Source organism: Dendropsophus ebraccatus, chromosome 14 (assembly GCF_027789765.1).
Source record: "Dendropsophus ebraccatus isolate aDenEbr1 chromosome 14, aDenEbr1.pat, whole genome shotgun sequence".
NCBI classification, from domain to species: domain Eukaryota; kingdom Metazoa; phylum Chordata; class Amphibia; order Anura; family Hylidae; genus Dendropsophus; species Dendropsophus ebraccatus.
This window is the reverse complement of record NC_091467.1, coordinates 55,676,716-55,700,773: the sequence shown is the minus strand read 5'-3', so window position 1 is coordinate 55,700,773 and position 24,058 is coordinate 55,676,716. Positions and strand designations below refer to the sequence as shown.

General features: G+C 46.5%; 2 protein-coding genes across 3 annotated transcripts; one reads left to right on the top strand and one right to left on the bottom strand.

Moving 5' to 3' along the window:
• Positions 1-487: 487 nt before the first annotated feature.
• LOC138771974 (uncharacterized) lies at positions 488-20,823 on the top strand. 2 transcript variants are annotated; one of them, XM_069952019.1, is made up of 16 exons: positions 488-673; positions 2,988-3,098; positions 3,535-3,610; positions 4,391-4,547; positions 4,879-4,924; positions 5,177-5,235; positions 5,350-5,385; positions 7,530-7,582; positions 8,343-8,475; positions 12,033-12,229; positions 12,306-12,351; positions 12,502-12,567; positions 13,802-13,861; positions 13,949-14,031; positions 18,023-18,064; positions 20,710-20,823. In XM_069952019.1, the coding sequence occupies exons 1-15, from the start codon at positions 637-639 to the stop codon at positions 18,027-18,029; spliced, it is 1,167 nt and encodes a 388-aa protein (XP_069808120.1). In that variant the 5' UTR covers positions 488-636; the 3' UTR covers positions 18,030-18,064; positions 20,710-20,823. The 2 variants fall into 2 exon arrangements, with proteins under 2 accessions (XP_069808120.1, XP_069808119.1); XM_069952018.1 differs by having other exon boundaries at positions 17,970-18,064.
• Positions 20,824-20,860: 37 nt separating this feature from the next.
• H3-3B (H3.3 histone B) lies at positions 20,861-24,058 on the bottom strand. The gene is made up of 4 exons (XM_069952017.1): positions 23,898-24,058; positions 23,210-23,345; positions 22,680-22,833; positions 20,861-21,875 (listed from the first exon to the last, which is right to left on the bottom strand). Exons 2-4 carry the CDS (start codon positions 23,335-23,337, stop codon positions 21,747-21,749), a joined length of 411 nt encoding a protein of 136 aa, XP_069808118.1. The 5' UTR covers positions 23,338-23,345; positions 23,898-24,058; the 3' UTR covers positions 20,861-21,746.

Here is a 24,058-nt window from a genome sequence, read left to right as displayed (position 1 = left end):
CCAGTCAGTGCAGTACAGGTACTGTATGTCATAGAGCCCAGTCAGTGCAGTACAGGTACTGTATGTCATAGAGCCCAGTCAGTGCAGTACAGGTACTGTATGTCATAGAGCCCAGTCAGTGCTGCACAGGTATGTCATAGAGCCCAGTCAGTGCTGCACAGGTGTGTCATAGAGCCCAGTCAGTGCTGTACAGGTATGTCATAGAGCCCAGTCAGTGCTGCACAGGTACTGTATGTCATAGAGCCCAGTCAGTGCTGCACAGGTACTGTATATCATAGAGCCCAGTCAGTGCTGTACAGGGCAGCACAGGTATGTCATAGAGCCCAGTCAGTGCTGCACAGGTACTGTATGTCATAGAGCCCAGTCAGTGCTGTACAGGGCAGCACAGGTATGTCATAGAGTCAGTACAGTACAGGGCAGGGCCGGCCGCTCACACCCCAACCAACACCCCCCGCAGTGAACAGTTACACCGGCGCCTGTCATCCTCCTCTGTGTTACTGGAGCAGCTCATTAGAAAAGAAGAGGGGAGGCCGCCCCACCCCCGGACCGCCGCTCCTCAGCTCTGTGCACGCTCTCGCCCCGTCAGTCCTCCGGTAATCCCGGAGCCCCGCAGCTGACGGAAGTGTCGGAGAGAGCATGGCAGGAAAGGAGCCGCTGCTGGGCACGCTGAAAGGTTGGTGGAGATGGGCGTGTGTAGTGGAGTGTAGGAGCCAGCGTGACATGGCATGTGTGTGTACAGAGGACTACAACTCCCAGCAAACCCTGCCACCTGCTATAGGGGAGGCTGGTTACCGGGGCATGATGTATGAGTGATGGCACTGCATAGGGGGGCAGTGGGGGGACAGCAGGTGGCACAGTGTTACCCCTCTCCTGCCCAGGACCAGCGGGCACTGCTTCATCTGCAGGGAGGGAACTTTTCTCTTCTTATAAGTCTGGAAATGTGGCAGCAGATAGCACCACTAAGCTGCAGGCTGTATCCCTCTATATGTGGAAAACTACAACTCCCAGCATGCACTCACAGCTTTTTAGTTCATGCTATTCCTCAGTCTGTGTCTCTCAGCTGTTGCAGAACTACAACTCCCAGCACGCACTGACAGCCTTTGGTGGATCCAGCTGACGCTTGCCAGCCTAACACTGCTGTACAGGATTATAGTCATTGGGGGGCTTGGCTGGGGGTATAGTGGAGAATGTCTGAGTGCCTAATGCTAAAATAACACCTGCTCCCTTTAACACCTTGGGGGGGACCTATAGAAGGCGATGGCCTCAGAGTGTACTCCATAGCCTAGGGGGTCTCCTGCCTTCCTTCCAGGATCTAAGAAGTCTGAAATGACTGCACATTTTCCCAGTAATTATTTCTGTACAGCCTCTTTTACACTGCCGCCATGATTTTCCCCTGCAGACTGCCTTGTATCTGCTTTCCTCTCCATCTCCAGCCTCTATGATTCTCTCTAGCTGACTGCCTTGTATCTGTCCTCCTCTCCATCTCCAGCCTCTATGATTCTCTCTAGCTGACTGCCTTGTATCTGCCCTCCTCTCTAGCCTCTATGATTCTGCCCTGCTAACTGCCTTGTATCTGTCCTCCTCTCCATCTCCAGCCTCTATGATTCTCTCTAGCTGACTGCCTTGTATCTGTCCTCCTCTCCATCTCCAGCCTCTATGATTCTCTCTAGCTGACTGCCTAGTATCTGCTCTTCTCTCCAGCTCCAGCCTCTATGATTCTGCCCTGCAGACTGCCTAGTATCTGCCCTCCTCTCCATCTCCAGCCTCTATGATTCTGCCCTGCAGACTGCCTTGTATCTGCCCTCCTCTCCATCTCCAGCCTCTATGATTCTCCCTGACTGCCTTGTATCTGCCCTCCTCTCCATCTCCAGCTTCTATGATTCTGCCCTGCAGACTGCCTTGTATCTGCTCTCCTCTCTATCCCCAGCCAGTATAATATGTCCTCCTGGGTTTCCCTTCCCTTATCTACTCCCTCAGCTGGTGTGCAACCGCCTCCCTGCTGCCATCACTTACATTGAGCGTGTAGGAGAGCCATCTGATGGATTCTCTTTCTTACCTGTCTTTCTATAGATGGATAGCTACATATTAGTAACTATTCCTTAAATAGAATCTAGGGTGAATTCTCCCAGCCGGAGCCGTATGCAGAAGCATTCATTGGCCACCAGGAAGTCAAGATGAAAGGGTTGATAAGGCACCTACCTTTCCACCTACCTGCTCGGTTGCTTGACCGGCTGCAACTGAGCTGCAGTCTTGCTGGCAGCTGTGTATAGCAGCAGAGCCTTGATGACATCACGTCCAGCGATGACATCACCAGCACTTGCCCCAGCAGGCAGGTTGTAAAAAACGCTGGCAGTTGGTTGCCATGGCAACAGAGGCCGGCAAGTGTTCCCAAAACAATGCTTTATTAGCAATAGCCAGCCGTATATTTTTGGGTGCAGCCAAAAGGCTGATGTAGAGACCTCCTCTTACACTGTCAATCACTGTCACAGTTTATTGAACCCTTTATTGGAGTTTTGCTTTTTTTAGTTAAAGGAATACTCCGGAGGAATATTTTCTAATCATTTGGTGCAGAAAGTTATACAGATTTGTAAATTACATTGCTTTAAAAAAATCCTAAGTCTTCCAGTACTTACTAGCTACTGGATGTCCTGCACAAAGTAATGTAATTTTTCCAGTCTGACACAGTGCTCTCTGCTGCCACCTCTGTAGGGAAGTTTTCATTGGGGATTTGCTGCTGCTCTGGACAGTTCTTGACATGGACAGAGGTGGCAGCAGAGAGCACTGTGTCAGACTGGAAAGAATACACCTCTTCCTGCAGGACATACAGCAGCTGATAAGTACTGGAAGCCTTTTTTTTATTATTTTTTAATCAAAGCAATATGTTGTATACACAATCAGACCTCCAAGGTGAATATATGAGCAGGCCACATGTAATGAATGTGAATACAGATGCTTCTGTATAACAATATATATTTTTTTCCTTGTAGCTTGTGTCCTGGGATTGCAGACCGCCGGCTCAGATATGATCACCGATGACTCTCCTCATGTGACTCCACTATGCGATACCATAGAGATGATCCTGCGTAAAGGACTGAAGAGTAAGTACTAGGCACCTCTACATCTATGGCAGGGATGGGGAACCTTCGGCCCTCCAGCGGCTGTCCAGGCATGATGGGGGTTGTAGTTGTGCAACAGCTGGAGGGCTGGAGGTTCCCCATCCCCGCTCTAAACATAGACAATGGTCCTTGTTCTAAGTACAATCCAGGCTATAAAGTTCTAGTAGAAAGATCTCAGTTCATCAATTTTAAATTTGTGTTTTTTATATAGTTTTTTTTTTTATGTATACTTTATATCTATATTAATAACTCAGCATTCAATTTTGGTGGAAATTCCAAAGTTTAAAACAGCCGCAGCTCCTAGCAATAACTTTAACCCCTAGGACTATTCCCTGTGCTCTTGTTACACATCAGCCACAAGTCTCCCCATCTACCTTTATGTGAGATCGGTCAGTAGATGTCGGTCTTTGTCTTTCAGGCGGAGTGCTGGGGCTGAAGAAGAGAGATTACTGGCATTGGATTGAGGAGCTTCCACAACATGATACCTGTGGCAGGTAGGAACCAAAACCAAGTCCTTAGGGGATGTTCACCAATTAACCTGTCACTTTTTGAGATTTCTGCTATAAGCCTGGGTTCACACTACGTATATTTCAGTCAGTATTGTGGTCCTCATATTGCAACCAAAACCAGGAGTGGATTAAAAACACAGAATCTGTTCACACAATGTTGAAATTGAGTGGATGGCCGCCATATAACAGTAAATAACTGCCATGATTTCAATATAACAGCCGTTGTTTTAAAATAACAGCAAATATTTGCCATTAAATGGCGGCCATCCACTCAATTTCATCATTGTGTGAACAGATCCTTTCTGTGTTTTTAATCCACTCCTGGTTTTGGTTGCAATATGAGGACCACAATACTGACTGAAATATACGTAGTGTGAACCCAGCCTTAAACCAGAAGAATTTTGACTGCAGCTCTGGAAATAATGTTACCTTACATACACCTACAGGCTTTGGACACTCTTTATTCTTACTGTATTGTTGTGGTGGTGGAAAACATTTTGTCTATGGCTCTTTAGTAAACATTTTGCTTACTTTTGCATCTGTAGCCTTTGCAATTTGCTATGTGAGCTCTGTTTTCTCTCTGTACCTGTACACAGCCTATATGATTCTCCCTTGCACACTGCCTCGTGTCTGCTCTCCTCTATCTCTACAGCTAATGTGAGCTGTCCTCCAAGGATTCTCTCCTCTCTGTTCCATGTCTTCTTATTCCCTTTTAGTCTCCTTCTGTATCATTTCTTATAATATAATTGTCCTTGGTTTTCATAGGGTCCCTCATATTTCAGTCATGATAGAGAAGACTCTGGCCTGTCCCAAGGTGTTAACCCCGCAGGGACGTGGACGATATTTTCTTCGCATGGCCCTCAATAGGAAAACTCTAGCAGCCACAATCCAGCACTTGCAGCACACACAGAAATTACTTGAGGTGAGTCCTCAAGAGGGTATGGCCTCCTAAAAAGTAGATTTCTCTATATGGTTGCATGATTATTCAGTAGTCCTAGATTCTTCAATGGTCAATAGGGTGTGTCCTGGGAGGATGGTAACACCCAGTTGACAATTTATTTATATTTCTCCAGGAATGATTTCAGAGGAATGACATGGAGTTGCACATCTAACAGGAAAAAAAAGTTTTTATTTCCACGAAAATAGTTTTTACTAAATAAACGTGAACACAGATGAACAAATTATTGGCTGATACTTGTAAACCGAGTACTCCTTGTGACCTTCACCCTCTAACCTGTGTCCTTTTATTGCAGTGGTACGACCCACTATTCTCTGTTCTGGGAAATGAGGAACATTTGGGTAATATATAATTTTTTTTTCCCCCATGAAACCTACATAGGGGGAGATTTATCAATCATGGTGTAAAGTGAAACTGGCTCCGTTGCCCCTAGCAACCAATCAGATTCCACCTTTCATTCCTCACAGACTCTTTGGAAAATGAAAGGTGGAATCTGATTGGTTGCTAGGGGCAACTAAGACAGTTTCACTTTACACCATGTTTGATAAATCTCCCCCATAATAGTTTGTATTTTACATTTTGTTTCCCTATAGAGCCCTTCCTGTCTTTGCTGCTGGTGATCTCACAGAGCACCTTTGACCTAGATCTGCAGGTAAGCCATTATATAGTGATAGGAACTAGCTTTACTTTCCACTAGTTTCATCTATATGTTAGTACCCCCCCCCCCCCTATAAATCTGTTATGTGACCCTATCCTTTATCATCAGAATTCCAGTTTCCTGGATGAGAGCTGGCTGCTACCTGTAAGTATGGATTAACTCTCTACAAATTGCAATATTGCATAGCTGTATATTTCTCTATAACAATTGCAGGGGGATAGGTGCAAAGTATATCCTGTTATCCATAAAACCAGAGTTACTATAGCACAATTACTAGGCAGATGTTGCTGCTTCTTAACAGAGGTTTTCTTGGCAGCCGACTACTTTGTGCAGTGGTAGGTAGTTGCAGTTGTGTATATAGTATAGATTTAAAGGGGTTATCCAGTGCTTCAAAAACATGGACAATTTCTACCAGAGACAGCCCCACTCTTGTCTCCAGTTTGGGTGGGGTTTTGCTGCTAAGTTCCATTGAAGTGAATGGAGCTTAATTGCAAATTGCACCTGAACTGGAGACAAGAGTAAGGCTGTCTCTGAAAGAAAGTGGCCATGTTTTTGGAGCACTGGATAACCCCTTTAATGGGCACTGTAAAAAAAAAAAAAAGCCGGAGTAGCTTATGGTAGTGCACTTCACTCCCCATCTCGCAGCAATCTTCATCCAGAGAGTTCCATCACTGGGTTCACACTACATTTTTGGGAAAAAAAAAAAAACGGATGAAAAACTGTTAAAAAAAAAATGGATGGAATTGTGTGCATCCGTTTTGGTCCGTTTTTTCATTGACTTCCATTATAAAAAAACGGATCCGTTTTTTTTAAAGTTCACAAAAATTTGGTCGACCACGTTTTTGTGTCCGCTAAAAGAAACAGATCTGTCTTGATCCGTTTTTTTTTTTTTCCTTTTATAATGGAAATCGGATCAAAACGGATGCACACAGTTGCATCTGTTTTTTTCATCAGTTTTTCATCCGTTCTTTTACAAAAAACGGATTGCAAAAACGTAGTGTGAACCCAGCTTTAGTGTATGGAGCCACTGGACAGAGATGATTGGCAGCAGGGAAGTGTGTAAGGCCCCATGCACATGTCAATGGCTATTTTTACCGTCTGGAAATACTGATCAGGAAAGCCTTTTTAGGAGGTTTCAGGAAACTACTGTAAAAACTGAAATAAATAAATATTTATATAATATATTTAAAAAAAGCCATACTTGCCTACTGCACAGCTGCAGCAATGCTCTCTTTCGGTTTCTTTCTCTCCCTTCCCTCAGCAGCTCTAGGGGGCAGAGGGCGGCTTCTTGTGGCCAGTGGTATAACACAGCGCTACATTTAACTGTGTGCACTCCTGATTAGAAGCGCATACAGTTAAAGGGCCAGTTGCAGCACTCGGCAGTACTTGCCCCGGTGCTGACGCATCAAAAACACACAAACACAGGCCTAAATTTTTGCCCATAAAAAATACTCTAAAAAGGACTTTGGGAAAGAATTTATCATGAAATATTGCACAACATCTTTTCGTGTGAAAGCGACTCTGTACCCACAATCTGACCCCCCCCCCCCAAACCGCCTGTACCTTCAGATAGCTGCTTTCAATCCAAGATCTGTCCTGGGGTCCGTTCGGCAGGTGGTGCAGTTATTGTCCTAAAAAACAACTTTTAAACTGGCAGCCCCGTGCCCAACGGGCGTGGCCTAGATTGTGTATGCACTAGGCTGGCACAACCTCTCTGTCCCTCCTCCCCACCCTCCTCATCTTTAGGAATGCTCCAGGCAGATTGTCTCCTATTCATCAGCTGTGTCAGCCTGGCACATGGGCTGGATCGTTAAGGCACCTGTGCAATGTTCAAACAGGAGTAAATGTTCCAGTGGCATTCCTAATGATGAAGAGGGTGGGGAGGAGGGATGGAGGGGTGGTGCAAAATAAGGGCACAGATACTCCCCTTGGGCACGGGGCTGCAAGTTTAAAAGTTGTTTTTTAGGACAATAACTGCATCACCTGCCGAACGGACCCCAGGACAGATCTTGGATTGAAAGCAGCTATCCGAAGGTACAAGTGGTTTGGGGGGGGGGGGGGGGGGAGGGCAGATTGTGGGTACAGAGTCGCTTGAAATCTATTGCCACTCTCCTTCTATCGGAGTTTGAAAATCTAGAAATGGAATTGAAATTAAACAGAAAATGACCATTTATAGTCTATAACATTTTAGCAGGAAAATGCATGTGAAGCGTCCATATGTAAATACATATATACTAAGCCTATTGAGATACCAGTATTGAGTGTTTTCTGATGGTTTATTACCCTAGGTGTGTGCCACGTATCAGACTGTGCCATGTCGAGAGCTGGGGATGGTACTGAGGTAAGGGCAGTACATGACTGGACCCCTTTAACTGTTACCGACAGATTTCAGTAGCCGTGTTAGGCGCAGGTGTCGCCAAGCGGCTGTATTCCTGCAGCAGGTCACACCGGCCTCACCCGCACTCTGTAAGATAGAACGGCCACTCCTGTAAGACATAGAACTGCTTCACTAACTGGTAGAGCCGGTTCTGTCAGGGCAGCAGCTGATCTACTTTCCTTCCTGGCAAACTTTTACCTGTTTGGCCTCCTTGTTTCCCGTCCTGTGATCCGTGATTGTTTACACTGCTGACTTGCAGCACATTTCATCGCTGGCCTATTTACATGCAGAATCTGTATAAACCAGATATATCATTAGTTCTATTAAACTATATATAATACTTCTGGGGCTTTAATATTGGGGGCCTATCCTTGGGGTCCTATGTACGCTGTAAACAAGTGCTGATCTGGTAGGTTGGTGCTTATTACCAGGCTTGACCATTGCACAGGGGGGGCGGCCCAGATATTGCTTGATTGTCCTGGAGCTATTGAGTACACGGCCGTGCTTAGTCCGTTCACAATGCTCACTGCAGTGACTGTAATAACAGTATAATTCCCTAGTGTAGGTGTTACGTGACCCCAAACCAGAGTTCCCTTCAAGTTGTTGACTCTACAAATGGTTGATGCGAGACACATAGAAGCCATCCCTTTGGTGATAAGTAATACACAGGTAAGTTATAGCATCATGGCCCTATCTGTTTTTTTTTGTTGTTTTGTTTTTCCAGATATCTGGAGGGTCGTGTGTTTGTGGTGGAGGTGCTGCCGGACAGCCAAACTGAAGTAGACGAGGTGGTTCTGGCGGGAGATATCATTGATGAAATAAATGGTGTATCACTGAGAAATGCATACAATGGCCAGGTGAGCAGACATTGACCGTGAGCCGATGCCATCCAACAGCATATATACCTGTGTGGTATCTGCATCCTAGACTCCACTGCCAGAGGAGGCACCTTACTTTACAGATGTTGTCCAGGAGAAATTAATACTTGCCAGGCTCCCAGGGCTACAAGGGACATGCCTGTAATGTGTACTTACCTGTCCCGTTCCCCTGCTGCTGTCGTATCCCGGGCTTCCCGCTCTGCACCGCTGCCTGTGTTCTCAGAACATTTGATAATGTTGTGTTCCCATAGGAAACAGCCGTATAGAGTCTATGCTGAGCGACCATTTCCAGTGGGAACCCGTCATTGTATGTTATGAATACACAGGAAGCGCTGCAGAGCAGGTGGCCCGGGTCCAACTGCAGTAGGGGAACGGGAAAGGTAAGTATACATTACCGACGTGTCCCCTGCAGCCTAGCCAAGTAGTCATTTTTCTCCAGACAAACGCTTTAAAGTTTCACGCTGCCCAAACCACGGGCAGCATAAAAAAACTGACAGGCTTCCTTATCACACTGATTACTCTGAACAGCTGTGCCATTTCACAAAAATCGTAGCTATCTCATCACTGGACTTCATGGATAGGACTATGAGTGGAAATCTTACATCATTGTGATCAGTGTCGGACTGGGGTACCTGGGGCCCACCAGAGGAAATTATCCTTGGGGCCCACCAATGAACAACAAGTAAGACACAACAGGCTGACCTCCGCTCGGAATCCCGCCAGCCTCACTGTCTCAATGTGATGTCTCGCAGGCCTCTGCTCTAAACTCAAAGATTTGACATGTCAATTCTTTAAGCGGAGGCGCGTGAGACATCACATCGAGACAGTAAGGCTGGTGGCATATAGAGCGGAGTCTGCTCAGTGCAAATGTACTACCCAACTCAGCTTTCTAAGGATAAGAAAACATAATCTAACATTATTTTTTGCTTGTACTATGGGACACTAAAGAGTAGTACAAGTACCGTGACAGATAGATAGATAGATAGATAGATAGATAGATAGATAGGCAGAAAGATATGTAGGTAGGACAAAAGAAGAGATAGAGATACTGATAATAGAGAGACAGACGAGAAAGAGCACATGCAATCTTAGGGCCCTATTCCACCGGACGATTATCGTTCAGATTATCGCTAAATCGTTCAAATCTAAACGATAATCGTTCGGTTGAAATGCAGTTAACGATTAACGACCAAACGAGAAATCGTTGATCGCTTTATAAGAACTGGACCTATTTTTATCGTTGCTCGTACGCAAATTGTTCGCATTGAATAAGACATCGTTCGGTCGTTCGCAATAGATACGATTGCAATAGCGAATAAGTAGCGAAGAAAAAACTCGCAATTACGATCATAAGTAACGATTATCGTTCCATGGAAATGAGTGAACTTTTTCAGGTCTTTCGTAATAGCGGTCTTTTGAGATCGGTAATCGTTAACGATTATGCAAACGATAATTGTCCGGTGGAATAGGGCCCTTACTCATAAACCAGCAGGGGCACAGGTGGACTTGGAGGGAGACAGAGGATCCTGGACTCGTCACGGGGGAAGGAGGAGGAGGAAGAGGGAGGTCGCACACAGGCTGTACAGAGGTCATGGGTCACTAGGCAGGGAAGCACGGCCTCTCAGAGAATGCTGCAGCTGCCTCCTTATCTCCCTTCTCCTGCACTTACACTGGGACACAGGGATGACAGTAGCAGAAGAAAGCTGCGCTCCCCCTCCCCCTACTCACACAACGTGACGCTTCAATCCACTGCTCCTTTCCTCCTGTACTATAAGCCGGCACTCACAGGGTTGAGGCCCGTCTCCCAGGCCATTGTGACTTGCAGACAGGTAAAGATCAGAGCTCTGGGGGTTTGATCTGGGCTGGGGCCTCAGTCCTGCAAGTGTTGGCTTACTGTACAGGGGAAAGGAGCAGTGGATTGAAGCATCGCGTCTGTGCAGGGGGCCCTGGCACATACTGACATCTGACTGGGTGACAGTCTAAAGGCCCTATTCCACGGGTCGTTTAGAGGAGTAATATTGTTCGTATTCGGGCGATATCGACCGCTACGAACGATATTCGTCCTGTGGAATAGAGTGCAACGATCAGCCGACATCGTTCATGTCGGCTGATCGTTGCAGTCGCTTGTTTTTCAACATGTTGAAAAATAAGCGACTGATATAGCAGCGATCTGCTGCCGTCGCTCCGTTGAATAGGAGCATCGGCAGCAGACGCTGCTATATCCTATGGGCTGCCCGGACGATCAGCGATCCCCCGGGCAGCCCCCCCAGCAGCTCCCCGCCGCCCCTCCCGCACTCACCCGCTCGCTGACGCCGCGTTGAATAGCGGCGGCAGCGAGCGGGGAACGAGGAGCAAACGAGCGCTAATAGCACTCGTTTGCTCCTTCAAACGACTCGTGGAATAGGGGCATTAGGGCCCTATTCCACCGGACGATTATCGTTTGCATAATCGTTAACGATTAACGATCTCAAATGACCGCTATTGCGAAAGACCTGAAAACGTTCACTCATTTCCATGGAACGATAATCGTTACTTATGATCGTAATTGCGATCGTTTTTTCTTCGCTATTTATTCGCTATTGCGTTCGTATCTATTGCGAACGACCGAACGATGTCTTATTCAATGCGAACGATTTGCGAACGTTTTGCGAACGAGCAACGATAAAAATAGGTCCAGGTCTTATAAAGCGATCAACGATTTCTCTTTCGGTCGTTAATCGTTAACTGCATTTCAACCGAAAGATTATCGTTTAGATTCGAACGATTTAACGATAATCTGAACGATAATCGTCCTGTGGAATAGGGCCCTAAGTTATAACCCAAGGCCCCAGTCAGATAACAGCATGTGCCTGACTCTGACTGATCCCAGCCGCGGGGGCTCGAGACACTCAGATCCAGTGTCAGTGCGTCTGCAGGAGCTGGGGGCCCACCAGAGGATCCTCCGGTCCTCCGGTGGCCCAGTCCAACACTGATTGTGATAAGGGAGCTGCCCAGTGCTTTTTTTTTTTTTAATTTCTCCATACATTTTAATTTGCTTTTTTATTCTGTATTCCAGGACTTTAGTAGTATTTTTTCCCACCATACACTGCAATATTTCTGTATTAGAGTGTAATTTTCCCTGCCTGTGACTTATAGAGGCAAACTCTTAGAGCTCCCTCTGACTCATGGCAGGAGACAGCCTCCATTATAAGTCTATGGAGCCCATCTCCTGCAATGAGATGGACTGAGCGCCGAGCCAGGAAGTGAAGTGCTGTGCCGTGCGCTTCTCCGGGCTTTATCGAGAGATGAGGTGAGGGTCTCTGAGACACTGACTGATCAATACTTTTGACATATCTGCATGACATTCAAAAAGTTCTTACAAATAAAAGTGAAGCCTTCAAGGTGTTATATGACATTAGAGGAGAAACATCCATGTTGTCCAGGGGCTGTGTACTTTCAACAAATGATACTTGGCCATGTACAGATGTACTATTTCAATGTTTTTTGTTTTTTTTGTACCAAACAAACCACTTTAAGCAACTCAATAACCCTTCTAGGCTGGCACTGTGCTTAGTAAGTTAAAGGGGGAGCCGCTGATATTCCGAATGATCCGCTGGCGTTGGAAAGATGGGGAAGTGTTCCGTCCCCTCATACCGTATCTCAAAGGGGTCAAAGAGAGGGTTCCGGACTTCCAATTACAGCAGAACCCCAGAAACCTAGAGCGGAGTCAGGAGTGCCCTCAGCAGGACGGAAGGTGAGGTGTGAAGTGTTTGGGGTATTGGGGGAACTGTTCATTCTGACAATTTATCCATATTGCATTTGTTCCCTAGGCTCCTGTACTCTGTGCAGTATCTGGGACAAACATATGTTGGAATGGTAAATGGCAACCATTATTATGTGATATATTATCTTAATACTAGGGATTGTATGGAGCACCTTCTGCCCTGTATCCCTCGTGAAAATAACTTTTACCAAACAATAAATTTTTACATTGTAATTTTTTTTATTTTTTTTTTGTCATTCTAGTTTGGGGGCAAGGAAATTCTAGATGTCGGCATCTCCAGGGTACAGAAGCAGAACTGTCCTCCAAAGGTGAGCTTCTTGTCTTTGACACACTGTTATTAGATAAAACAGACAAAAAGGATTGAGCTCTGAGACAACAGGGCGTGACTTGGAAAGTGGACATGACTTTGAAAGGGGCGTGGTTTACATTCGCCACCATGCACCAAAGATGTGCCAAGATTAGGTGCTGTTTTCCCGGTTAAATGTTAAAACGGCATAAAGGTAAACTGGCCAGATTTTCATACAGCCTACAGACTCGTGGAAAGAAGAAATTCCTATGAACAAATTTAGGCTTTCCATATCAACCTACAGCAGCGCAGACATAAGGGAAAGCTAAGCAATTCTAACATAAAGGAGGGTGGGGGGGATTAACTAGAGGACGACATTCCCAGCACTTTCCTGCCAAGGGCCATCTGGCTGTTAGAGATGAAATCTAATTGCCCAGTGCCACCCGAGTGCTGGCTAAGCCAACTGGGGATCCAGTGGGGGTCACACGCAATACGGTCTCATTGTGTGTTGGTATTCAAGAAGATCCGAAACTCCAAGTTAACAAGCTTGTCACTGATCCCGCATCGGGCCCTCATGACAGGTATATTTTAATCCCAGGAAAGCATCCCCATAGACATCGGGGAAAGAATCCACCGCACATGCGTCTCTATCTGAATGATGGTAAAACTCACCCATTCTGAACTGGAGACCACAGAAGCCAGAAGTCCTGTCGACAGACAGATGCCCTGGCTGGCATGATGTCTATAAACACACAGAAGTGAGATGACATCACCAGCCCCTCTAAACTCCCACTGGGACTCAGGACTAGGCCTACATAGCTGGAAGGCACCATGAGTGAGCACCAATAAAGCGCTCTGTCTGCAGAAGAAACATAAACACGCCTATTCATTGTTGTTTTGGAGCTCGGTTAATTAGTTAATGGACGGACTAATTATGTAAGTTATCAGGTAGAGGAAGCAAAGTTAACCCTTATTTCACTGTGCTGCTGTAGGATGATATGGAGGATAAAGTTATTGATCATGCGTTTAGGCCTTGTAAAGGCTTAGTAAATGAACACCTATCGTCCTATAACAGGGCCTTAAAGGGGTTGTCCATCTGGGACCTATTTTTGTGGTAATACTCATGAAGGTCGTGGCCACTCACCAGGGACCCAAACAGTGAAGTGTGTCGGTTATGGTATCTGGCCTAGATAGCGGACTGTGACTGCCCATTATGCCAGATGGATCAGCACTGACCTCAGACTTATCTCTTACAGGATGTATTACTCGATATCAAGGAGACAGAAGTTGCAGTGAAGGACAAGGAAACCTCTGAGGTAAAAGATTGCCAAGATCTTACATGGCAGGTAGTTCTGTGGTGAGAGATGTTGTACGGCCCTGACTCTGCCCGTCTGCTCCTGCAGGTCTTGTTTCGCTACTCGTACCCTGAGATTTCCAGTGTAGGACGCCGGCTGGATAACAGGAAGATCTTTGCGTTATGTGCTGTGTGAGTATGAGCCCTGGGGTGTAGATACAGGCGCTGGATATATAATCAAGCTGACATTCTGCTCATGTGTAATGAATACTAGGATGAGATTTATGTAGTCAGGGCTAATGCACAGGCCAGGGAGCCTCTAGGGCAGCTCATTGAGTCCTGTAACCCTCTGTACTACACAGCCACTAGCAGGGGGGGGGGGATCCTAGCCTTTCTGCTACAAAGTTTAATTCCCCCCATTGGAAAAGTTTGCATGCAGAAAATCTGTGGCAACAACACAATGGATCATGTACCTCTATATAATAGTCATACAGCTACCAAAAAATACCACTATTACAGACCAACATTATACGAAGGCTAAATACCGACACACCACAACATTTTACTACCACACAGTGACTCAATATCACACTGTTACTGAACAAAACCCGGTATATCAAGACCAATATTACCAATAATAACATCATACAAGGGACAAATAATACCGCAACATCCTACCACTATGTATTGACTGAAAAAAATAACACTGATACTGCTTGTGAATAAAACCAACTATATACCGACCAATACTATATAGTGACAGTCAGTGGCGGTCTTTGGCACCAAGCACCCCAAGCGATCGCTTGGGGCCCCCAACATCCAGGGGGGCCCCCACGCCCCGCTCTTGTGCTCAACACCGCTGGACAGGGCCGCTGCCCCGCTCGCTGCTGCCATCTGAACTGTAACTATGAGCACTCGTAATGAGCGCTCATAGTTACATGCAGCAGCACTGACAGGGCGGGAGACATTGGCCCCCTTCCTGTCAGTCACTCTTGTGGCCGCAGGAAGGGTTTTCCCTGCGGTCACAAGTGGCAGCTTTGTCCTTGTGGTGCCGGCGCTCCAGTGACATCACTGGAGCATCGGCGCCAGGACAAGGGGAGTGCGGCCTCTTGTGATTGCAGGGAAAACCCTTCCTGCGGCCACAAGAGTGAAGAGAAGAGGAGACGCCCGGACCCAGGTGAGTATAAGTGTTTGTTTTATTGTGTTATATACTATATGGGAGGGGGAGCACACAGGGGTCTGTTTAACTGGGGGAGCACACATCGGGGGTCTATATGAATGGGGGGAGCACACAGGGGGGCTATATAACAGGGGGAGCACACAGGGGGGCTATAGACTACTGGGGCTTCACTGAGGGGTCTATATACTACTGGGGGCAGCACACAGGGGGTCTATATACTACTTGGGGCAGCAGAATGGGGTCTATATCCAGCTTGGAGAGCACACAGGAGGTCTATATCCAAGTGGGGGAGCACACAGGGGGGCTATATACTACTGGGGGAGCACACAGGGGTCTATATACTACTTGTGAGGCACACAGGTGGTCTATATATAACTGGGGGAGCACACAGGGGTCTGTATACTACTGGGGCAGCACACAAGGGGTCTATATAATACTGGTGGGGCACACAGAGGGTCTATATACTACTGGGGGAACCACACAGGGGTTTATATCCTACTGGAGGAGCACACAGGGGTCTATATCCAAGTGGGGGAGCACACAGGAGGTCTATATCCAAGTGGGGGAGCACACAGGGGGGGCTAAACACCCCTGAAGGAGCACACAGGGGGCCTATATACTAGTGGGGGAGCACACAGGGGGTATATACTACTGGGGGCAGCACACAGGGGGTCTATATACAACTGGGGCAGCACACAGGAGGTCTTTATACTTCTGGGGGAGCACACGGGGGGCTATATATAACTGGGGGAAAACACAAGGGGTATATACTACTGGGGGCAACATACAGCGGTCAATTGTTTTGGAACACGTGTCGAGGGGAAGGGGCCCCAGACATAACTTCGCTTGGGGCCCCAGAAATGCCAAGACCGCCCCTGGTGACAGTATAGTGATTACAGTGCAGTTACATCCAGTGACTGACAGGTGATGTGTTCTTTGATCAGAGTCATTCTCCTGCCTTTTCTAATCCATTCAGCCTAGGCCAACGTGATGATTTCTTGCAACCATCACTCATCTTCTGAGAATCTGTCAGGCAAACCCGTTACACACTGCTCTTTTCCATCTTGATCTTTTCCCCACTAATAATGGTAAAAAATGCCACCCTTGGTAGGTAGGTGTCCCAAGTAAGTAGAGAGTTGTCGTCCCCCCCCCCCCAGTATAGTTTCCTTAGTAGGTAGAGTGTTATGCTCCTGTAGGTAAAGTTGCCCTTAAGGGTCAGTTCACACGTACAGACTTGCAGCTTAAATCTTGCTGCCAGTCTGTAAGGTCCTGGCAGTTCCCTGTCACTACATACGTGTATGTAATTCTGCCGGCCCCTTAACCCCTTCAGCTGCAGCTCCGCTGTGTCTGTATATACATTACCTGTCCTCGCTGCACGGGGTCCCGCTGTCCTGCTCTCCCGCCCGGCCAATCAGTGTGTTGCCCAGCCGCAGCCACTGATTGGCTGGGGGGAGAGCAGGACAGCGGGACCCCCTGCAGGACACAGACACAGCAGAGCGGGAGCCGAAGGGGTTAAGGGGCCGGCAGAATTACATACACGCAGCGGTCATTCAGACCGCTGCGAGTATGTAGTGACAGGGAACTGCCAGGACCTGACAGACTTGCAGTGAGGTTTACGCTGCAAGTCTGTACCTGTGAACTGAACCTTAGGCTGGGTTCACACTACGTATATTTCAGTCAGTATTGTGGTCCTCATAGCAACCAAAACCAGGACTAGATTAAAAACACAGAAAGGCTCTGTTCACACAATGATGAGATTGAGTGGATGGCCGCCATATAACAGTAAATAACGGCCATTATTTCAATATAACAGCCGTTGTTCTAAAATAACAGCAAATATTTGCCATTAAATGACGGCCATCCACTCAATTTCAACATTGTGTGAACAGATCCTTTCTGTGTTTTCAATCCACTCCTGGTTTTGGTTGCAATATGAGCACAATACTGACTGAAATACACGTAGTGTGAACCCAGCCCTAGGCTGTATTACACGGCACAGTGGAAGTGAGCGCCGACCTCTCAGATCAGCCCTTGCTACCTCCTTGTTCCCCGCTCTCGGTCTGTGCTATTATTCTGATTGCATAACTGCCCATCAGTAGATAGAGTTTTCTCCCCCTGTAGGTATACTCGATCCCCAGAAGGTAGAGCTGACCGCTTAGTCATATATATATATATATATATATATATATATATATATATATATATATATATATATATTTTTTTTTTTTACAATGTTAAGAATACTTAGCTTTGCTGCCACACCACAGGGCCTCCTCTCCCTCGGGTGGAGGCCGCTGACCTCATCCTGCAGTGCGGGGCAGTGTATGTACTCAGGCTACAGATGATCTTATGATTATAACCCCCACTAGGTCCTCCCCTGATCTCCCTCTCTATAGTATAAAGCTATATACACATTATGATTAGTGATTGCAAATGACAGACATGTCAGAAGATACTGAGTGCACCAGGTCTCACTCCTCACCCGCTGCGTTACAGACATACAGCCTGGGGGAGTACACAGCAGTGCGCTTCACTCACCAGCTGGCAGAACGTCTGACTCTTTCGCTCCATAGACTGTAATGAAGCCGGCGAGTCCAATTTGATTGACAGCTGAGGAGAGACTAGCACTGCCACGCACTCCCGCAGGCTGTATCTCTGTGGATGGGAGCAGTAACTTCTGACATGTCTGACTGCAGATGACAGTAACACTCCAAGTATATCAAGATTTATTAAGCTTATGTAATAATTGTTCCCTGACACAGCACTAGGCAGGGTTCTGTATCTCAGTAGTGATCAAGTGACAGAATTAGAAAAAAGCTCCACTGGACAAGCTGCGACTCATCCATTGTGTCATATGGAGGTCCTGGTTGCCAGATCCCTACTGATGGCAGGCCTGTCCACACTGACAGCTGACCGTATACTGACCGTATACTGTTCTCTTATGTTCCAGCGACAAAGGAAGAGACAGCGATTCCACTTCATTTAACTGCTTTGTGTTTGTAGCCGGTGACCACAAGGAGTGTGAGGAGGTCATAAAGCGCATAGGTGAGTGGCCGTCATGTAGTATAACTTTTACCCGTTCTAAGGGGACGTTCACACGTCCGTACATGGACATTGTGAATGGCCCCTAAGGGTATAGAATGCATCTGGTTCATGGGCCCAGATTTATTAAAACTAATTTTAAAGCTTTATTGTTATTTGCATTATCAGACGTGCCAAGTTACTGATCACATCGGGTCTCAATGTGATCCTGAGATACAGCCTGGGGGGAGTATACAGCTCAATCATATCTAACATGCTCGCTTCATTAGGGCCTGTTCACACTGTGGAATTTTGGCAGGGTCAGCCCACAGACCACACTTGAAGTTCTACCCATTGATTGAATAGGATGTCTCACATGCACTCCACTGTCGTGTGTGTGTGAGACATCCTATTTAATCAAAGGGACTAGAAGAACTTCAAGCAGGGTCTGCTTGAAATTCTGTAGTGTGAACTGGCCCTAACAGTCTATGGAGTAAATGGATGTTCTACAGGCCGGGGGTGGGGGGGGGGCTTTGGGGGTAAAGGATACCGCCGTATCTCCGAAGTGATATCTTTTGACATTTCTGATGAGATGTCAAACTTCTGCAAATGACACTAATGCGGGTTATCCAGCACTACAAAAACATGGCCACTTTCTTCCAGAGACAGCACCGCTCTTGTCTCCAGTTCAGGTGCGGTTTGCAATTAAAGCGACTCTGTACCCACAATCTGACCCCCCCCCCCCCCCCCCCCAAACCACTTGTACCTTTGGATAGCTGCTTTTACTCCAAGATCTGTCCTGGGGTCTGTTCAGCAGGGGATGCAGTTATTGTCCTAAAAAACAACTTTTAAACTTGCAGCCCATGCCAAAGTATTTTGCACCACCCCTCCGTCCCTCCTCCCCACCATTAGGAATGCCACTGAAACATTTACTCCTGTTTGAACATTGCACAGGTGCCTTAACAATCTTCCTGGAGCATTCCTAATAATGAGGAGGGACAGAGATTGTGCCAGCCTAATGCGCACACACTATAGGGCACAGGGCTGCCAGTTTAAAAGTTCTGGGACAATAACTGCATCCCCTGCCGAACAGACCCCAGGACAGATATTGCAATAAAAGCAGTGATCCGAAGGTACAAGCGGTTTTGGGGGGGTCAGATTGTGGGTACAGAGTCGCTTTAAGCTTTATTCACTTAAATGTAACGGCGTTACGTAACCCCGTCCAACCTGCAGACAACAGTGGTGCTTTCTTTGGCAAAAAAGTGGCCATGTTTTTTTCGCACTAGATAATCCCTTTAATTTAAAGCATACCTGGAAGATTGGGTCACAGTGTATGCTGCCCAAACCACCTTAGAGCCAAGCACTATCACTATTCTGACTCAACAGGGCTTGTGCACAGAGCTCACCTGGTATGGCTATCTGTAGTCCAGCAAACTGATGGTTGGCAGCAAATAAAATAATATTGACTGCATGTGAATGAGCCACAACTGATGGCAGAAGACTGTGTAAGTGATTGTTAGTCCATGTCATACGTTTGTGTATCAGTAGTTGTGCAGGTGCTAAGACCCCTGTTAGAACAAGGGGGCAGATGTACTTGGGTAATGAAGCCTATGAGACTACTGGTATACAGAATAGCCAGGTCTATAGAGCATTATAATTCTGCAGACTGCTTATTATAGCAGAGACCAGGGAGGCAGAGTTAACGCTCAGTGCATCTGTCCCTTTGTTCTAGTGATGACAAGGAATCTGTCTTAAATTATACTTTAAGTCTTGTAAGGCCATGTAACTACACAACATTTTGCAACCAAAACCAGGAGTGGATTGAAAAGACAGATATGTTCACACACTGCTGAAATTTGAGTGATTGGCCAGTATTTGCCATTAAATGGCATCCATTCCAGCAGTGTGAGAAAATAGCGTTTCAATCCACTCCTGGTTTTGGTTGCAAAATCCTGTGCAGACATCACCCAATGCTGTATTTAGCAGGAAACTGCTGCAGACAAGTACTTTCTGCATAACAGCCCTTCAACTGGGCCAGATTTAGCCATGTAGATCTGGACTGCCTAGCTTACACCTTTAGTGTAAAAGGGGTTCAGGGGAAAAAAAAAAAAAAGTCAGTCAACTGGTGCAGATTTCAAAAAAGGGTCTTCCAGTACTTAGCTGCTGTATGCCCTGCAGGAGGTGATGTATTCTTTCCAGTCTGACAATGCTCTCTGCTGCCACCTCTGTCCAGAGCAGCAAATTCCCATAGAAAACTTCTGTTCTCCAGACTGGAAAGAATACCACTCCCTGCAGCGGATTACAGGAACATTTAATAGAAGTAAATTACAAATCTCTGGCACCAGTTGACTTGAAAGCTGTTTTTTTGCTGAACTACCCCTTTAATTACCTTCTGTATGTGAGAGTAAAAATTTTGGCCCATTGACCTTTACCACTTCATCTGGGTCCAAGAACTTCTGGTCTCTTACCACTTCAGATTAAGTTACCTTTTTACATGCTATGTTCTGAAAAATCACCTTGTCTAGAAGTTTCCTAGTTCACTGGGTATTCTAGAGACCTATTGATACCAGTCTATGCTGGAGATCTGTACTGTATTCTATTGTACTGGGGCCCAGTGTATGACCATTGTCTGGAGTAGATGTGAACACTACGTTTTTCTCTTTTTGCAGCAACCGGCTTCAAGCACACTGAATGGTTTGTGTAGCCCTTAAGGGACATAAGGTGGTTTTTCCATTGATATGAATAGAACTTTGTAATCTATAAATAAAGAATTTATTTTTTCACCTGTTGTAAGAGTCTAATAACCAGAAAGCAGACAAGTCAGGTTGAATGATAAAACATTTAATTTAAAATACTGACACTACAATATATAAAATAGCTCTCATAAATGCACGTCGTGTCTGTAGCTGCCTTGTTAACACATCAGTCTGCACTGTACAAAGCACCAAGTCACCTCATGGTGGGCGAGCTGCAGTGACCACCCAAGTCAGTTACAATGAGTGGAGGGAAACAATGGGAGGATAACAGTCTCACCACGACTCCAGGCAGGAACACTTAGGAGATGCTGACACTGAGGCTTCAAAGTGAAAAGTTACTTTTGGAACAAAACAAAAACCCAATAAGGAATTTACATGTGGATTTTAGATGGTGTCAAACTCCCATCCCTCCAACTGTTCCAAAACTACAACTCCCATCATGTCAAAGCTGGGAGTAGTGCAGCATCTGGAGGGCTGCACATTCTCTTTAAACTGTACCAAGCCTGATTTAAGTTCCATTAACTTCAATAGTGAACAAGTTGAAATTAAGGAGTTTACATACTTCAAAATACTCAGTGTGCACAAGGCTTAACCCCGTGTGCACAAGGCCTAACCCCATTTACTATTCTCATACATGGGATACAAGGTGAATCTTCATGGTCTCTTAGCATCGGATAACACAGGCCAGAGAATCCCTTTCCAACAGGTTATTGCATTGGTTGCACAGCATAGTGGAACAGGGCCAAGGTCATGCAGAAGCATAAGCACCCGCTGCCCAGTGTCAGCCTATAGCCAGGCCTGGGACACTGACAGCTAGAATCAGAAGCATTCACCCTGAGTGGCAGATGGAATGGTTGGTAAATTACAAAAAGACAACTTATACAAAATAAAAACACAAGTTATAACCAAAGTATTATACACAGACTCTTATAAAAACTCCCCAAGTGCCACTATGCCCGCTCTCCTCGTATCCTGCGAGCAAGCTGGATGTCCTTGGGCATGATGGTCACTCTTTTTGCATGAATGGCGCAGAGGTTAGTATCTTCAAACAGGCCGACAAGATATGCTTCGCTGGCCTCCTGCAAGACAAGATCAGATTTATTAGTCATTGTTGTATAGTAGATGTTGTCATCTTATTGTCCTAACTAGTTTCCTAATCAGTTAAAATTGAGTGTCTCACGTTCACTTTGCAGTTTCCTTCAAGCTGCAGCTCAGAGCCAAAGTTTCTCAAAGTCTCAACTAGTTTGTTGGCAAATACACCCAAGAGCCTCTAGGGGGCAGCAGAGTAATGGGCCCAGTCATTGACTGGCCACTTCATAGTAATTGTGCATTTATCTGACTTTTTAAGCCAAAGCCAGGAACAGACTAAACAGGATACAGGTCATAAGTGAAAGACTCAGATTTCTACTCTTTACAAATCCATTCCTGGCTTTGGCTTCCAAAATCTGTCAGACAAGTCTGTAAACACAGATAAGATTGTTACATTAGCAAGGGCAGTGCATATGTAACTAGCTCCTTGTGTGCCCCATAGTGCCAAGAGAGCAGGATGGCACAGGGTGTGCTGAATGGTAATCCAGTCCATAATCCAGTCCATAAGATGGTGGCGCATGCTCTATTACATGGGTCTCCAAACTGCCTGCCTCCAGCTGTTGTGAAACTACAACTCCCATCATGCCTGGACAGTTAAAGCTTTGCATTTGGCTGTCCAGGCATGATGGGAAATGTAGTTTTGCAACAGCTGGAGAGACGCGGTTTGAAAACCCATGCTCTATTATATAGAAAGGATTACTGTGCAGGGAGGTTAATCTAATATCAGTACTATGAGCCACACAGCAGTCAGTGTGTACAGGTTCAATCTCATAAGAACTTATGCTGCCACGTACCTGCAATGCACCAATAGCAGCACTCTGGAAACGGAGATCGGTCTTGAAGTCCTGGGCGATCTCCCTCACCAACCTCTGGAAGGGCAGCTTACGGATCAGGAGCTCAGTGGACTTCTGGTAACGCCGGATTTCACGCAGAGCAACAGTGCCGGGCCTGGAGACAGACAAGAGGATGATTAAGCCTCTAGAATGCAGTTTGTGACCTACATAGTATGGTGACCCATCATCAGCAGATGATGAGGCACAAGCCTGACATGACTCAGCTGCCTGGAAGTTCCCACAACCAAAGGGATAGGAAACCCTCGGCCCTCTAGCTGTTGCAAAACTACAATTCCCATCATGCCTGGGCAGCCGAAGCTAAAGCTAAAGCTTCGGCTGCCCAGGCATGATGGGAATTGTAGTTTTGAAAGAGCTGGAGAGCTGAAGGTTCCCCACTGCTGGTCCAATGAGTAAGAGCTGGGGGAACAAGGAGCCCAGACAGCTATGGTTATCCTTTGAGAGGTCCTCCAGGGTTATTCCATGTGACTAACCTGTAACGATGAGGCTTCTTCACACCTCCTGTAGAGGGCGCACTTTTGCGGGCGGCCTTTGTGGCCAGTTGTTTACGTGGAGCCTTTCCACCAGTGGATTTTCGGGCGGTCTGCTTGGTACGTGCCATGTCTCACCCTGGAGAGAGAAGCAGCCATGTTACATCTCATGCACACACATAAGTTATTAGGTAGAATAGAATTATGTACAATTGCTCAGTCATAATATAGGGCGGCAGCAGAGGAAGGGTTAATGGCCGAGGCCCCGCCCCCCTCCAGACAAAGCAGCCACAGCCGCACTGGCGGTCAAGATAATCGCCCACGATGACGTCACGAGAGAAAAGGCGGTAAAGCCGTTCAAACCCGGTCACGTGCTATCAGGCAGCCAATCAGTGGCCGCGCTGAGCCCGTCAGCCGGATAACATCACAACGGAAAGCCCCGGACCTCCAGTCAGGCTCGTTTTAACGTAAAACAGCGACATAAACACCCGAAACCACTCAGAGCAGCGGTAGAGATTATACGGTGACTGAACGGCCACCGCGGGAACCGGATCATATACAATACATAGAAATACACAGGGATCCTGTAATAATACATAATCATCCGCATTCACACGGAACCTACCAACACATCACGCCTATAAATTACTAAAAATAATAAATAAAAATAAAGCATAAACCGCTGACTTACGTGATTGTGCTGTCCGCTGCTTCCTGACTGCGTACACTCCTCTCGGTACAGAAGTCGTCTATGCGTAAGACGGGGGAATACGCGCTTTATATACCAGGCCGAACTTGTGCGTCTTACGTCACAACTGTCCGGCGTCCCGTCACGAGAGCTTGAATACAAAA

What these genes read in the sequence shown, in the direction of transcription:
- LOC138771974 (XM_069952018.1), top strand. Translation starts at nt 637, where the DNA reads ATGGCAGGAAAGGAGCCGCTGCTGGGCACGCTGAAAG. An exon ending in CCTTTGACCTAGATCTGCAG is followed by an intron (nt 5,236 to 5,349) that starts GTAAGCCATTAT and finishes CTTTATCATCAG; the next exon opens with AATTCCAGTTTCCTGGATGA. An exon ending in AGCAGAACTGTCCTCCAAAG is followed by an intron (nt 12,568 to 13,801) that starts GTGAGCTTCTTG and finishes TATCTCTTACAG; the next exon opens with GATGTATTACTCGATATCAA.
- H3-3B (XM_069952017.1), bottom strand. Translation starts at nt 23,337, where the DNA reads ATGGCACGTACCAAGCAGACCGCCCGAAAATCCACTGGTGGAAAGGCT. An exon ending in AAGAAGCCTCATCGTTACAG is followed by an intron (nt 22,834 to 23,209) that starts GTTAGTCACATG and finishes GTCTGTCTCCAG; the next exon opens with GCCCGGCACTGTTGCTCTGC. An exon ending in CTGCTATTGGTGCATTGCAG is followed by an intron (nt 21,876 to 22,679) that starts GTACGTGGCAGC and finishes CTTGTCTTGCAG; the next exon opens with GAGGCCAGCGAAGCATATCT.